Source organism: Capra hircus, chromosome 18 (assembly GCF_001704415.2).
Source record: "Capra hircus breed San Clemente chromosome 18, ASM170441v1, whole genome shotgun sequence".
In the NCBI taxonomy this organism is placed as follows: Eukaryota; Metazoa; Chordata; class Mammalia; order Artiodactyla; family Bovidae; genus Capra; species Capra hircus.
This window is the reverse complement of record NC_030825.1, coordinates 51,134,065-51,150,008: the sequence shown is the minus strand read 5'-3', so window position 1 is coordinate 51,150,008 and position 15,944 is coordinate 51,134,065. Positions and strand designations below refer to the sequence as shown.

General features: G+C 42.6%; 1 protein-coding gene across 1 annotated transcript in view; it reads left to right on the top strand.

The window, feature by feature from the left end:
- LOC102169213 (cytochrome P450 2B4) overlaps positions 1-15,944 on the top strand; it is a 37,055-nt gene that overhangs the window by 1,184 nt on the left and 19,927 nt on the right. Inside the window, 4 exon segments of the mRNA XM_018063177.1 lie at positions 7,692-7,858; positions 7,929-8,062; positions 8,794-8,954; positions 9,384-9,560. Coding sequence (XP_017918666.1) covers positions 7,692-7,858; positions 7,929-8,062; positions 8,794-8,954; positions 9,384-9,560 — 639 coding nt within the window.

The window sequence follows — 15,944 nt, the reverse complement described above, 5'->3', positions numbered from 1 at the left end:
ACACGTTTCAGTGCTATTCTCTCAGATCATCCAAGCCTCGCCTTCTCCCACAGAGTCCAAAAGACTGTTGTATACATCTGTGTCTCTTTTGCTGTCTCACATATAGGGCTGTCATTACCATCTTCCTAAATTCCATATATATGTGTTAATATACTATATTGGTGTTTTTCTTTCTGACTTACTTCACTCTGTATAATAGGCTCCAGTTTCATCTACCTCATTCGAACTGATTCAAATGCATTCCTTTTAATAGCTGAGTAATATTCTGTGGTGTATGTGTACCACAGCTTTCTTAGCCATTCATCTGCCAATGGACATCTAGGTTGCTTCTATGTCTTGGCTATTATAAACAGTGCTGTGATGAACATCAGGGTACATGTGTCTCTTTCAAGTCTGGTTTCCTCGCTGTGTATGCCCAGCAGTGGCATTGCTGGGTCATATGGCAGTTCTATTTCCAGTTTTTTAAGGAACCCGACACGCTGTTCTCCATAGTTGCTGTACTAGTTTCCATTCCCACCAACAGTGTAAGAGGGTTCCCTTATCTCCACACCCTCTCCAGCATTTATTGTTTGTAGATTTTTGGATAGCAGCCATTCTGAGTGGTGTGAGATGGTACCTCATTGTGGTTCGGATTTTCATTTCTCTGATAATGAGTGATGTTGAGCATCTTTCCATGTGCTTGTTAGCCATTTGTATGTCTTCTTTGGAGAAATGTCTGTTTAGTTCTTTGGCCCATTTTTTGATTGGGTTGTTTATTTTTATGGAATTGAGCTGCACGAGCTGCTTGTATATTTTTGAGATTAATTCTTTGTCAGTTGCTTTGTTTGCTATTATTTTCTCCCATTCTGAAGGCTGTCTTTTCATCTTGCTTATAGTTTCCTTCGTAGTGCAAAAGCTTTTAAGTTTAATTAGGTCCCATTCGTTTATTTTTGCTTTTATTTCCATTACTCTGGGAGGTGAGTCATAGAGGACACTGCTGTGATTTATGTCAGGGAGTGTTTTGCCTGTGTTTTCCTCTAGGAGTTTTATAGTTTTTGGTCTTACATTTAGATCTTTAATCCATTATGAGTTTATTTTTGTGTATGGTGTTAGAAAGTGTTCTAGTTTCATTCTTTTACAAGTGGTTGACCAGTTTTCCCAGCACCACTTGTTAAAGAGATTGTCTTTTCTCCATTGTATATTCTTGCCTCCTTTGTCAAAAATAAGGTGTCCATAGGTGCATGGATTTATCTCTGGGCTTTCTATTTTGTTCCATTGATCTATATTTGTGTCTTTGTGCCAGTACAATACTGTCTTGATGATTGTAGCTTTGTAGTATAGGTTGATTCCTCCAGTTCCATTCTTCTTTCTCAGGATTGCTTTGGCTATTCAAGGTTTTTTTGTATTTCCATACAATTGTGAAATTATTTGTTCTAGTTCTGTGAAAAATACCATTGGTAGCTTGATAGGGATTGCATTGAATCTATAGATTGCTTTGGGTAGTATACTCATTTTCACTATATTGATTCTTCCAATCCATGGACATGGTGTATTTCTCCATCTATTTGTGTCCTCTTTGATTTCTTTCATCAGTGTTTCATAGTTTTCTATATATAGGTCTTTCGTTTCTTTAGGTAGATATATTCCTAAGTATTTTATTCTTTTCATTGCAATGGTGAATGAAATTGTTTCCTTAATTTCTCTTTCTGTTTTCTCATTGTTAGCGTATAGGAATGCAGGGGTTTCTGTGTGTTAATTTTATATCCTGCAACTTTACTATATTCATTGATTAGCTCTAGTAATTTTCTGGTGGAGTCTTCGGGGTTTTCTATGTAGAGGATCATGTCGTCTGCAAACAGTGAGAGTTTTACTTCTTCTTTTCCAATCTGGATTCCTTTTACTTCTTTTTCTTCTCTGATTGCTGTGGCCAAAACTTCCAAAACTATGTTGAATAGTAGTGGTGAGAGTGGGCACCCTCTTCTTGTTCCTGACTTTAGGGGAAATGCTTTCAATTTTTCACCATTGAAGATAATGTTTGCTGTGGGTTTGTCATATATAGCTTTTATTATGTTGAGGTATGTTCCTTCTATTCCTGCTTTCTGGAGGTTTTTTTTTTTTTAATTATAAATGGATGTTGAGTTTTGTCAAAGGCATTCTCTACATCTATTGAGATAGTCATATGGTTTTTATCTTTCAATTTGTCAATGTGGTATATTACATTGATTGATTTGCAGATATTAAAGAATCCTTGCATCCCTGGGATAAAGCCCACTTGGTCATGATGTATGATCTTTTTAATATGTTGTTGGATTCTGTTTGCTAGAATTTTGTTAAGGATTTTTGCATCTATGTTCATCAGTGATATTGCCTGTAGTTTTCTTTTTTTGTGGCATCTTTATCTGGTTTTGGTATTAGGGTGATGGTGGCCTCATAGAATGAGTTTGGAAGTTTACCTTCCTCTGCAATTTTCTGGAAGGGTTTAAGTAGGATAGGTGTTAGCTCTTCTCTAAATTTTTGGTAGAATTCAGTTGTGAAGCTGTCTGGTCCTGGGCTTTTTTTTTGCTGGAAGATTTCTGATTACAGTTTCGATTTCTGTACTTGTGATGGATCTGTTAAGATTTTCTATTTCTTCCTGGTTCAGTTTTGGAAAGTTAATACTTTTCTTAGAATTTTTCCATTTCTTCCAAGTTGTCCATTTTATTGGCATATAGTTGCTGATAGTCGTCTCTTATGATTCTTTGTATTTCTATGTTGTCTGTTGTGATCTCTCCATTTTCATTTCTAGTTTTGTTGATTTGATTCTTCTCCGTTTGTTTCTTGATGAGTCTGGCTAATGGTTTGTCAATTTTATTTATCTTCTCAAAGAACAGTTTTTAGCTTTGTTGATTTTTGCTATGGTCTCTTTTGTTTCTTTTGCATTTATTTCTGCCCTAATTTTAAAGATTTCTTTCCTTCTACTAACACTGGGGTTCTTCATTTCTTCCTTTTCTAGTTGCTTTAGGTGTAGAGTTAGGTTATTTATTTGACTTTCCTCTTGTTACTTGAGGTAAACCTGTATTGCTATGAACCTTCTCCTGAGCACTGCTTTTACAGTGTCCCATAGGTTTTGGGTTGTTGTGTTTTCATTTTCATTCATTTCTATGCATATTTTGATTTCTTTTTTTATTTCTTCTGTGATTTGTTGGTTATTCAGAAGCATGTTGTTCAGCCTTCATATGTTGGAATTTTTAATAGTTTTTTTTTCCTGTAATTGACATCTAATCTTACTGCATTGTGTTCAGAGAAGATTCTTGGAATGATTTCATTTTTTTTTAATTTACCAAGGCTAGATTTATGGCCCAGGATGTGATCTATCTTGGAGAAGGTACTGTGTGCACTTGAAAAAAAGGTGAAATTCATTGTTTTGGGGTGAAATGTCCTATAGATATCAATTAGATCTAACTGGTCCATTGTATCATTTAAAGTTTGTGTTTTCTTGTTAATTTTCTGTTTAGTTGATCTATCCATAAATGTGAGTGGGGTATCAAAGTCTCCCACTATTATTGTGTTATTGTTAATTTCCCCTTTCATACTTCTTAGCATTTGCCTTACATATTGCGGTGCTCTTATGTTGGGTGCATATATAATTATAATTGTTATATCTTCTTCTTGGATTGATACTTTGATCATTATGTAGTGTCTTTCTTTGTCTCTTTTCACAGCCTTTATTTTAAAGTCTATTTTATCTGATATGAGTATTGCTACTTCTTTTGGTCTCCATTTGCGTGAAATATCTTTTTCCAGCCCTTCACTTTCAGCCTGTATGTGTCCCTTGTTTTGAGGTGGGTCTCTTGTAGACAACATATATAGGGGTCTTGTTTTTGTATCCATTCAGCCAGTCTTTGTCTTTTGGTTGAGGCATTCAACCCACTTACATATAAGGTAATTATTGATAAGTATGATCCCATTACCATTTACTTTATTGCTTGGGTTCAAGTTTATACATCCTTTCTGTGTTTCCTGTCTAGAGAATAACCTTTAGCTTTGTTGAAAAGCTAGTTTGGTGGTGCTGAATTCTCTGAGCTTTTGCTTGTCTGTAAAGCTTTTGATTTCTCCTTCCTATTTGAATGAGATCCTTACTGGGTACAGTAACCTGGGTTGTATGTTTTTCTCTTTCATCACTTTAAGTATGTCCTGCCATTCCCTTCTGGCCTGAAGAGTTTCTATTGAAAGATCAGCTGTTATCCTTATGGGAATCCACATGTGTGTTATTTGTTGTTTTTCCCTCACTGCTTTTAATATTTGTTCTTTGTGTTTGATCTTTGTTAATTTGATTAATATGTGTCTTGGGGGTGTTCACCTTGGGTTTTTCCTGTTTGGGATTCTCTAGGTTTCTTGGGCTTGGGTGACTGTTTCCTTCTCCATTTTAGGGAAATTTTCAACTATTATCTCCTCAAGTATTTTCTCATGGCCTTTCTTTTTGTCTTCTTCTTCTGGGACGCCTATGATTCAAATATTGGGGCATTTAACATTGTCTCAGAGGTCCCTGAGGTTGTCCTCATTTCTTTTAATTCTTTTTTCTTTTTTCCTCTCTGCTTCATTTATTTCTACCATTCTATCTTCTACCTCACTTATCCTATCTTCTGCCTCCATTATTCTACTGTTGGTTCCCTCCAGAGTGTTTTTGATCTCATTTATTGCATTATTCATTGTTGATTGACTCTTTTATTTCTTCGAGGTCCTTGTTAAACATTTCTTGCATCTTCTTAATCCTTGTCTCTAGGCTATTTATCTGTAACTCCATTTTGTTTTCAAGATTTTAGATCATTTTTACTATCATTATTCTGAATTCTTTTTCAGGTAGACTCCCTTTCTTCTCTTTTGTTTTGTTTGGTGGGTGTTTATCATGTTTCTTTACCTGGTGAATATTTCTCTTTTCATTTTGTTTAGACTGCTGTGTTTGGGGTGGCCTTTCTATATTCTGGCAGTTTGTCATTCCTCTTTATTGTGGAGATTCCTCCCTGTGATGGGGTTGGACGAGTGGCTTGTCAAGATTTCCTGGTTAGGGAAGCTTGCGTTGGTATTCTGGTGGGTGGAACTGGATTTCTTCTCTCTGGAGTGCAATCAAGTGTCTAGTAGTGAGTTTTGAGATGTTTATGGGTTTCGTGTGACTTTGGACAGCCTGTATATTGAAGCTCAGGGCTATGTTCCTGCGTTGCTGGAGAATTTGCATGGTATGTCTTGCTCTGGGACTTGTTGGCTCTCAGGTGGTGTTTGGTTCAATGTAGGTATGGAGGCTTTTGGATGAGCTCTTAGCGATTAATGTTCCTTGAGTCAGGAGTTCTCTGGTGTTCTCAGGTTTTAGGCTTAAGCCTCCTGCCTCTGGTTTTCAGTCTTATTCTTACAGTAGCTTCAAGACTTCATCCATATAGGACTGATGATAAAACATCTAGGTTAATGGTGAAAAGATTCTCCACAGTGAGGGACACCTAGAGAGGTTCACAGACTTACATCAAGAAGAGAAGAGGGAGGAGGGAGATAGAGTTGACCAGGAGGAGAAGAGGGGAATCAAAAGGGGAGAGAGCAATCTAGCTAGTAATCAATTTCCTATGTGCTCTCCACAGTCTGGAACCCTCAGAGAGGTTCACAGAGTTACATAGAGAAAAGAGGGAGGAAGGAGATAAAGGTAACCAGGAGGAGAAGAGGGGGAATCAAAATGAGAGAGACAGATCTAAGCAGTAATCAGTTCCCTAAGTGTTCTCCACATCCCGGAACACACAAAGAGATTCACAGATTTGGGTAGAGAAGAGAAGGGGGAGGGAGGAGATAGAGGTGACCTGGGGGAGAAAAAGGAGAGTCAAAAGGGGGAGAGAGTAATATAGGACTTAAAAAAATTTTTTTTAATTTTATATTAAAAAACAAAATTTTTTAATGATAATAGTAATATATCTAGGAATTTCTCTGGAGTTGCTGCGGGCAGTGTGGGGTCAGTTCAGTTTCAGATAGTTTCTTGCTTCAGCTTATTCTTCTCAAGATCTATAGGCCCCTTCCAATGTAGTTGGTGCTAACTACAGGGCTTTAATCTGTTGCACCTGTCACTTCTAAAGCAGTTCCCTCTGTTTATTTTGGCTTCTTCTGTTTGCAGGTCTCTTCAGTGTCTAATTTCCACCCTGACACAAGGGGGTGAAGGTGGTCACTTATTTAGGCTCACTTGTTCAATCGTGCTCTGGGGAGGGAGGAACACTGCAAACAAATATCACTGGCATGTGTGGGGAGTGCTCGCAGTATCTCAGCCATACTGGGTTTGCCCCCACTCATGGCATGTGTGCTTTCCAAGTCTACACTGCTCAGGCTCCAGGTTGCTCTGCAGGGGAACTGTCTAAAGTGGGCCCTGGGTTGTGTGCACTTCCCAGGTCTAAGCCACTCAGGTTCAGGTTCTCAGGTATTCCACAAAGGCACAGACTCGATTGGGCTTGCATTTTGTGCCTTTCCTAGGTCCTAGCAGCTCAAGGACCAGGTGCTTGGAGAGCGCACTCTCCCCAGGTAGTGGGTGTGTCTTATTGCCTCCCCTGTCCCAGCCACTCTGTTTCCTGGATACACAGCAGGCACGCCGTCTCAGGGATACCGTGTGTCTCTTCTGGGGAGCTGATCTCTGGCTGCGACCCTCCTGGTGGATGCCAGCTGTCCAGAATCCCAGGAAGTCTTGTTTAGCACCTGGGAGCCTGCTTGCAGTTTGGTAGAGGATGCCATCTCTGGGGCTGAGATTGCCCCTTTCCAGTTCTGGCTGCCACCTGCCTGACTCCCTGCCTCCGGCAGGGGATGGGCCAGTCCACAGCTGGCTAGCTCTCCTCTGGTATTAGCTTTGTCCTTTGTTCTGTGAGCAGGCCCTGCATTGCCTTAGGTTAGGACTTTTTGTGGGATAGTTCTCTTTCTCTCTCTCTCTCTTTTTTCCCCTCACTCTCTCTCTGGCTATCCTACAGTCTGGGTTGCTACCTCACATTAGATCCTTCAGATTGCCCTCAGGGCATTCAGACCTGGTCCTCACCCTAAGCAATGCAGCCCGTGCCTCGGTGTTCAGCCCCTGCTTGCTGGTGGTGAGCATCTGGGCTACTTCTCTGCAGGGAGTTGCCATTAGGCATGTAATCTGTGGGTTTTATTTATTTATTTATTTTTCCTCCTGGTTATGTTGCCTTCTGAGATTCCAAAACTCCCCACAGACCCGCCAGTGAGAGGGTTTCCTGGTGCTTGGAAACCTCTTTTAAGACTCCCTTCCTGGGATGGGTCTCCATCCCTAACCCTTTTGTCTCTCTTTCTATCTTTTATATTTTGTCCTACCTCCTATTGAAGACAATGGACACCTTTCTGGGTGCCTGATGTCTTCTGCCAGCATTTGGAAGTTGTTTTGTGAAATTTTCTCAGTGTTCAAGTGTTCTTTCGATGAATTTGTCAGGGAGAAAGTGGTCTCCCTGTCCTATTCCTCCACCATCTTAGGACCATGCCCTCTGTAATTCTTAAAAGCAAAGCTGGGAGGGCTCAGGGTAAAGTCAACAGAGGCGGATGCTCCGGGTCAGGTGATATATGTGAGGTTCAGAGGAAACCATAGAGTTCCAGTCTTTGTCTTCCCTGATGGGGCAGTAGCCTGCAGGATAGGCTAGCTGGGAGGTGTGATCCAGGGGTGAGGTGGAGATCCTTTTCTTGAGTCAGAGAGTGAGACCTGGATTCTGCCCCCACAGCTGTGGGAGAAATATGGGGATGTCTTTACCGTCTATCTGGGGTCTCGGCCAGCTGTCATCCTGTGGGGGTACGAAGCAATGAAGGAGGCTCTGGTGGATCAGGCTGAAGCGTTCTCTGGCCGAGGGCGCATCACCATCATTGACTCTCTCTTCCAGGAACCAGGTGAGTGGGGGGATAGGGGTGAGGATTAGGGAGAGGAGGAGGGACTATCCTATGTGCCTTCAAAACCTTGCCAGTGGGAAGTCATGGAAGGTTCTACGGCAATTTTCTGTGACCACCATGAAGGACTTTGGGATGGGGAAGCGGAGTATTGAGGAATGAATTAAGGAGGAGGCTCAGTCTCTGGTGGAGGAGCTTCAGAAATCCAAGGGTGAGTGCGGGCTGGGTGGAGGTGAGGATGAGATGGGGTGAGAGAGAGGGAGAGGGCATGTGACTGATAATGAGAGATCCAGAGACAAAGACAGAGAGAGGCAGAAACAGGTTCAGATAAAGAGAGAAGGAGATAGAGACAGAAAAAGAGAAAGAGAATGAGGAAAAACAGAGAGAGACAGAGACTAGCAAAGAGAGAGGGAGAGGCAGAGAAAGTAGACAGAAGCACAGAGAGCATAGACAGAGAGAAAGACAGCAAAAGCAAGATGGAGAGATATGGAGAAGGTGACACAATAAATCTAGGAACAGAAACTGCAAGGAAAAGTGAAAGCAAAAAGTAAATGGAGTAGGGAATTAAAGTCAGGGGAACACAGAATGTCAATGAGGTTAAGGAGAGGGGCTACAAAGATGTGGCAAGAGAACAGAGAAGAAGGAGTGAGTCTGAAAGAAAGAGTGAGTAGAGTTAACGAAAAGACCAGAGAAAGACCAGAGAAAGTCAGCCCAAGACATAGACCAAGAAAAGCAACAAAAGACTCAGAGGTGAAGACTTTCAGAAAGAAAATCTTAGATACCCAATGAAAGCCCAGTCAGCCAAGGGAAAGACAAAGAAACTAATCAAAGGAGCTAGGATGAGATGGCACCAGCCAGGATGAGATGGCACCAGTCAGGTCAGAGCCAATCAGAAGGACTGTGCAGGGGACCCCTCCCCCCATGACAGATCTCTCTCCTCAGGGGCCTACCTGGATCCTCATTTCCTTTTTAACTTCATCAGTGCCAACATAATCTGCTCCATTGTCTTTGGTGAGCGCTTTAATTATCAGGACCCTAGACTATTACAGCTGCTACATTTACTTAATGAAATCTTAATCATTCTCTCCTCCTTCTATACCCAGGTGAGTCATCAACTGCATAGTGGGCCAGCAATTAGGGTGGTGGACCCCAGAAAGATCAGATACTTTTTCTGTCCTGAACACTAAACACAGAAGATTTAGTGGCCCTCCCAGGTGAGGCCGTCCGTCAGTTTGGGGGTCTAAATCAGGCCTTGGACAGGACGGGCTTCGAGAGAAGGAACCTCAGTAGATGTGAGAGTGACTGGGGCTGGGTGCAGAGGTCCAGGCACCACTGTTTGTGTGTGTGTTTGTGTGAGTATGTGTGTGTGTATGAGTGTGTGCATGCACACTCAGTTGGGAGGCACACCCTCCAAGTCCATGGGGTGAACGATGCCCTTTAGATGTTGCTACGTGTGCAGCTCAAAGCATCAACACTCACAGAACCAGCCCAGTGAATACAATGGGTTCTGTGCCTTGTTGGCTGCCCTGTAGGTGTTTGAAATCTTCCCAGGCATCTTGAAACACTTTCCTGGCAAACACATCCGCTTGTACAGCATGATTGAAGAAGTGAAAGCTTTTATCACTGAGAACGTGGAGAGGCACCAGAAAATGCTGGATCCCAGTGGCCCTAAGGACTTCATTGATTCCTTCCTGCTTCGCATGGACAAGGCAAGACCTGCCCCGGATATGCATTGGGGATGGGAATCAGAGTGATGGAAACTGTACTGACATTGAACTAATATCTTTCAGTGTGATGTATGTGTTCTTTAAACGTTGAAGTAGTTCCTTAAGGATTAGCAAGAAAGCCAAGATCCATAATCCCCCACCATTTTTCCCTATGCCTCTCCAAGCCTTCCTCCAAACAGCCTTTAAAGAGCTGGTAACTAGTTTCATTCTTTTACAAGTGGTTGACCAGTTTTCCCAGCACCACTTGTTAAAGAGATTGTCTTTACTCCATTGTATATTCTTGCCTCCTTTGCCAAAGATAAGGTGTCCATATGTGTGTGGATTTATCTCGGGGCTTTCTATTTTGTTCCATTGATCTATATTTGTGTCTTTGTGCCAGTACCATACTGTCTTGATGACTGTGGCTTTGTAGTAGAGCCTGAAGTCAGGCAAGTTGATTCCTCCAGTTCCATTCTTCTTTCTCAAGATTGCTTTGGCTATTCGAGGTTTTTTGTATTTCCATACAAATCTTGAAATTATTTGTTCTAGTTCTGTGAAAAATATTGCTGGTAGCTTGATAGGGATTGCATTGAATTTGTAAATTGCTTTGGGTAGTATACTCATTTTCACTATATTGATTCTTCCGATCCATGAACATGGTATATTTCTCCATCTATTAGTGTCCTCTTTGATTTCTTTCATCAGTGTTTTATAGTTTTCTATATATAGGTCTTTAGTTTCTTTAGGTAGATATATTCCTAAGTATTTTATTCTTTTCGTTGCAATGGTGAATGGAATTGTTTCCTTAATTTCTTTTTCTACTTTCTCATTATTCGTGTATAGGAATGCAAGGGATTTCTGTGTGTTGATTTTATATCCTGCAACTTTACTATATTCATTGATTAGCTCTAGTAATTTTCTGGTGGAGTCTTTAGGGTTTTCCATGTAGAGGATCATGTCATCTGCAAACAGTGAGAGTTTTACTTCTTCTTTTCCAATTTGGATTCCTTTTATTTCTTTTTCTGCTCTAATTGCTGTGGCCAAAACTTCCAGAACTATGTTGAATAGTAGCGGTGAAAGTGGACACCCTGGGAAAACTGGTCAACCACTTGTAAAAGAATGAAACTAGATCACTTTCTAACACCACACACAAAAATAAACTCAAAATGGATTAAAGATCGAAATGTAAGACCAGAAACTATAAAACTCCTAGAGGAGAACATAGGCAAAACACTCTCCGACATAAATCACAGCAGGATCCTCTATGATCCACCTCCCAGAATTCTGGAAATAAAAGCAAAAATAAACAAATGGGATCTAATTAAAATTAAAAGCTTCTGCACAACAAAGGAAAATATAAGCAAGGTGAAAAGACAGCCTTCTGAATGGGAGAAAATAATAGCAAATGAAGCAACTGACAAACAACTAATCTCAAAAATATACAAACAACTTCTGCAGCTCAATTCCAGAAAAATAAACGACCCAATCAAAACATGGGCCAAAGAACTAAATAGACATTTCTCCAAAGAAGACATACGGATGGCTAACAAACACATGAAAAGATGCTCAACATCACTCATTATTAGAGAAATGCAAATCAAAACCACAATGAGGTACCACTTCACACCAGTCAGAATGGCTGCGATCCAAAAATCTGCAAGCAATAAATGCTGGAGAGGGTGTGGAGAAAAGGGAACCCTCCTACACTGTTGGTGGGAATGCAAACTAGTACAGCCACTATGGAGAACAGTGTGGAGATTCCTTAAAAAATTGCAAATAGAACTACCTTATGACCCAGCAATCCCACTGCTGGGCATACACACTGAGGAAACCAGAATTGAAAGAGACACATGTACCCCAATGTTCATCGCAGCACTGTTTATAATAGCTAGGACATGGAAACAACCTAGATGTCCATCAGCAGATGAATGGATAAGAAAGCTGTGGTACATATACACAATGGAGTATTACTCAGCCGTTAAAAAGAATTCATTTGAATCAGTTCTGATGAGATGGATGAAACTGGAGCCGATTATACAGAGTGAAGTAAGCCAGAAAGAAAAACACCAATACAGTATACTAACACATATATATGGAATTTAGGAAGATGGCAATGACGACCCTGTATGCAAGACAGGGAAAGAGACACAGATGTGTATAATGGACTTTTGGACTCAGAGGGAGAGGGAGAGGATGGGATGATTTGGGAGAATGACATTCTAACATGTATACTATCATGTAAGAATTGAATCGCCAGTCTATGTCTGATGCAGGATACAGCATGCTTGGAGCTGGTGCATGGAGATGACCCAGAGAGATGTTATGGGGAGGGAGGTGGGAGGGGGGTTCATGTTTTGGAACGCATGTAAGAATTAAAGATTTTAAAATTTAAAAAAAATAAAAATAAAAATAAAACATTTTAAATCTGCTAATATTAGAATAATAACAGGAGCTCACTCTGCGTAAGGACTATCAGAACCTAAGTGGTGCGGCCCCCCCTGTGGATAATGAGATGTTGACGAAGAGCAGACTGAGGTACGACATAATAGAAATCAGAGACAAAGAACAGAGAGAGGGCTTAGAAACAGGTTCAGATAAGAGAGAAGGAGATAGAGACAGCAAAAAGGAAAGAGAATGAGGAAAAACAGCAAGAGAGCAGAGACTAGCAAAAGAAGAGAGGCAGAGAAAATAGACAGAACACAGAGCATAGAGCAGAGAGAAGACAGCAAAAGCAAGATGGAGAGATATGGAGAAGGTGACACAAAAAATCTAGAACAAAACTGCAAGGAAAAGTGAAGCAAAAAGTAATAGTGGAAATAAAAGCAGGGAACACAGAATGTCAATGAGGTTAAGGAGAGGGGCTACAAAAATTGCAAAGAGAACAAAGAGAAGGGTGAGTCTGAAAGAAAGAATGAGAGATTTAACGAAAAGACCAGAGAAAGACCAGAGAAGTCAGCCCAAGACATAGACCAAAAAAGCAACAAAAGACTCAGAGGTAAGACTTTTCAGAAGAAAATCTTAGATACCAATGAGCCCAGTCAGCCAAGGAAAGACAAAAAAATCAAGGAGCTAGGATGAGATGCACCAGCCAGGATAGATGCACCATCAATCAGAGCCAATCAGAAGGACTGTGCAGGGACCCTCCCCCCATGACAGATCTCTCTCCTCAGGCCACCTGGATCCTCATTTCCTTTTTAACTTCATCAGTGCAACATAATCTGCTCCTTTGTCTTGGTGAGCGCTTTAATTATCAGGACCCTAGACTATTACAGCTGCTACATTTACTTAATGAAATCTTAATCATTCTCTCCTCCTTCTATACCAGGTGAGTCATCAACTGCATAGTGGCCAGCAATGTAGGGTGGGACCCAGAAAAATCAGATACTTTTTCTGTCCTGAACACTAAACACAGAAGATTAGTGCCCTCCCAGGTGAGGCCCGTCAGTTTGGGTCTAAATCAGCCTTGGACAGGACGGTCTCGAGAGAAGGAACCCAGTAGATGTGAGAGTGACTGGGGCTGGGTGCAGAGTCCAGGCACCACTGTTTGTGTGTGTGTTTGTGTGATATGTGTGTGTTTATGATGTGTGCATGCACACTCAGTTGGGAGGCACACCTCCAAGTCCATGGGGTGAACGATGCCCTTTAGATGTTGCTACGTGTGCAGCTCAAAGCATCAACACTCACAGAACCAGCCCAGTGAATACAATGGGTTCTGTGCCTTGTTTGCTGCCCTGTAGGTTTTGTTTGAAATCTTCCCAGGCATCTTGAACACTTTCCTGGCAAACACATCCGCTTTACAGAATGAATTGAAGAAGTGAACTTTTATCACTGGATTACATAGAGAAAAGAGGAGGGAGAGGAGATAAAGGTAACCAGGAGGAGAAGAGGGGGAATCAAAATGAGAGAGACAGATCTAAGCAGTAATCAGTTCCCTAAGTGTTCTCCACATCCCGGAACACACAAAGAGATTCACAGATTTGGTAGAGAAGAGAAGGGGGAGGGAGGAGATAGAGGTGACCTGGGGAGAAAAAGGAGAGTCAAAAGGGGGAGAGAGTAATATAGGACTTAAATTTTTTTTAATTTTATATTAAAAAACAAATTTTTTAAATGATAATAGTAATATATCTAGGAATTTCTCTGGAGTTGTTGCAGGCAGTGTGGGGTCAGTTCAGTTTCAGATAGTTTCTTGCTTCAGCTTATTCTTCTCAAGATCTATAGGCCCCTTCCAATGTAGTTGGTGCTAACTACAGGGCTTTAATCTGTTGCACCTGTCACTTCTAAAGCAGTTCCCTCTGTTTATTTTGGCTTCTTCTGTTTGCAGGTCTCTTCAGTGTCTAATTTCCACCCTGACACAAGGGGGTGAAGGTGGTCACTTATTTAGGCTCACTTGTTCAATTGTGCTGTGGGGAGGGAGGAACACTGCAAACAAATATCACTGGCATGTGTGGGGAGTGCTCGCAGTATCTCAGCCATACTGGGTTTGCCCCCACTCATGGCATGTGTGCTTTCCAAGTCTACACTGCTCAGGCTCCAGGTTGCTCTGCAGGGGAACTGTCTAAAGTGGGCCCTGGGTTGTGTGCACTTCCCAGGTCTAAGCCACTCAGGTTCAGGTTCTCAGGTATTCCACAAAGGCACAGACTCGATTGGGCTTGCATTTTGTGCCTTTCCTAGGTCCTAGCAGCTCAAGGACCAGGTGCTTGGAGAGCGCACTCTCCCCAGGTAGTGGGTGTGTCTTATTGCCTCCCCTGTCCCAGCCACTCTGTTTCCTGGATACACAGCAGGTGCGCCGTCTCAGGGATACCGTGTGTCTCTTCTGGGGAGCTGATCTCTGGCTGCGACCCTCCGGGATGCCAGCTGTCCAGAATCCCAGGAAGTCTTGTTTAGCACCTGGGAGCCTGCTTGCAGTTTGGTAGAGGATGCCATCTCTGGGGCTGAGATTGCCCCTTTCCAGTTCTGGCTGCCACCTGCCTGACTCCCTGCCTCCGGCAGGGGATGGGCCAGTCCCACAGCTGGCTAGCTCTCCCTCTGGTATTAGCTTTGTCCTTTGTTCTGTGAGCGGGCCCTGCATTGCCTTAGGTTAGGACTTTTTGTGGGATAGTTCTCTTTCTCTCTCTCTCTCTTTTTTCCCCCTCACTCTCTCTCTGGCTATCCTACAGTCTGGGTTGCTACCTCACATTAGATCCTTTCAGATTGCCCTCAGGGCATTCAGACCTGGTCCTCACCCTGAGCAATGCAGCCCGTGCCTCCGTGTTCAGCCCCTGCTTGCTGGTGGTGAGCATCTGGGCTACTTCTCTGCAGGGAGTTGCCATTAGGCATGTAATCTGTGGGTTTTGTTTATTTATTTATTTTTCCTCCTGGTTATGTTGCCTTCTGAGATTCCAAAACTCCCCACAGACCCGCCAGTGAGAGGGTTTCCTGGTGCTTGGAAACCTCTTTTAAGACTCCCTTCCTGGGATGGGTCTCCATCCCTAACCCTTTTGTCTCTCTTTCTATCTTTTATATTTTGTCCTACCTCCTATTGAAGACAATGGACACCTTTCTGGGTGTCTGATGTCTTCTGCCAGCATTCGGAAGTTGTTTTGTGAAATTTTCTCAGTGTTCAAGCGTTCTTTCGATGAATTTGTCAGGGAGAAAGTGGTCTCCCTGTCCTATTCCTCCACCATCTTAGGACCATGCCCTCTGTAATTCTTAAAAGCAAAGCTGGGAGGGCTCAGGGTAAAGTCAACAGAGGCGGATGCTCCGGGTCAGGTGATATATGTGAGGTTCAGAGGAAACCATAGAGTTCCAGTCTTTGCTCTTCCCTGATGGGGCTGTAGCGTGCAGGATAGGCTAGCTGGGAGGTGTGATCCAGGGGTGAGGTGGAGATCCTTTTCTTGAGTCAGAGAGTGAGACCTGGACTCTGCCCCCACAGCTGCGGGAGAAATATGGGGATGTCTTTACCTTCTATCTGGGGTCTCGGCCAGCTGTCATCCTGTGGGGGTACGAAGCAATGAAGGAGGCTCTGGTGGATCAGGCTGAAGCGTTCTCTGGCCGAGGGCGCATCACCATCATTGACTCTCTCTTCCAGGAACCAGGTGAGTGGGGGGATAGGGGTGAGGATTAGGGAGAGGAGGAGGGACTATCCCATGTGCCTTCAAAACCTTGCCAGTGGGAAGTCATGGAAGGTTCTACGGCAATTTTCTGTGACCGCCATGAAGGACTTTGGGATGGGGAAGCGGAGTATTGAGGAATGAATTAAGGAGGAGGCTCAGTCTCTGGTGGAGGAGCTTCGGAAATCCCAGGGTGAGTGCGGGCTGGGTGGAGGTGAGGATGAGATGGGGTGAGAGAGAGGGAGAGGGCATGTGACTGATAATGAGAGATCCAGAGACAAAGACAGAGAGAGGCAGA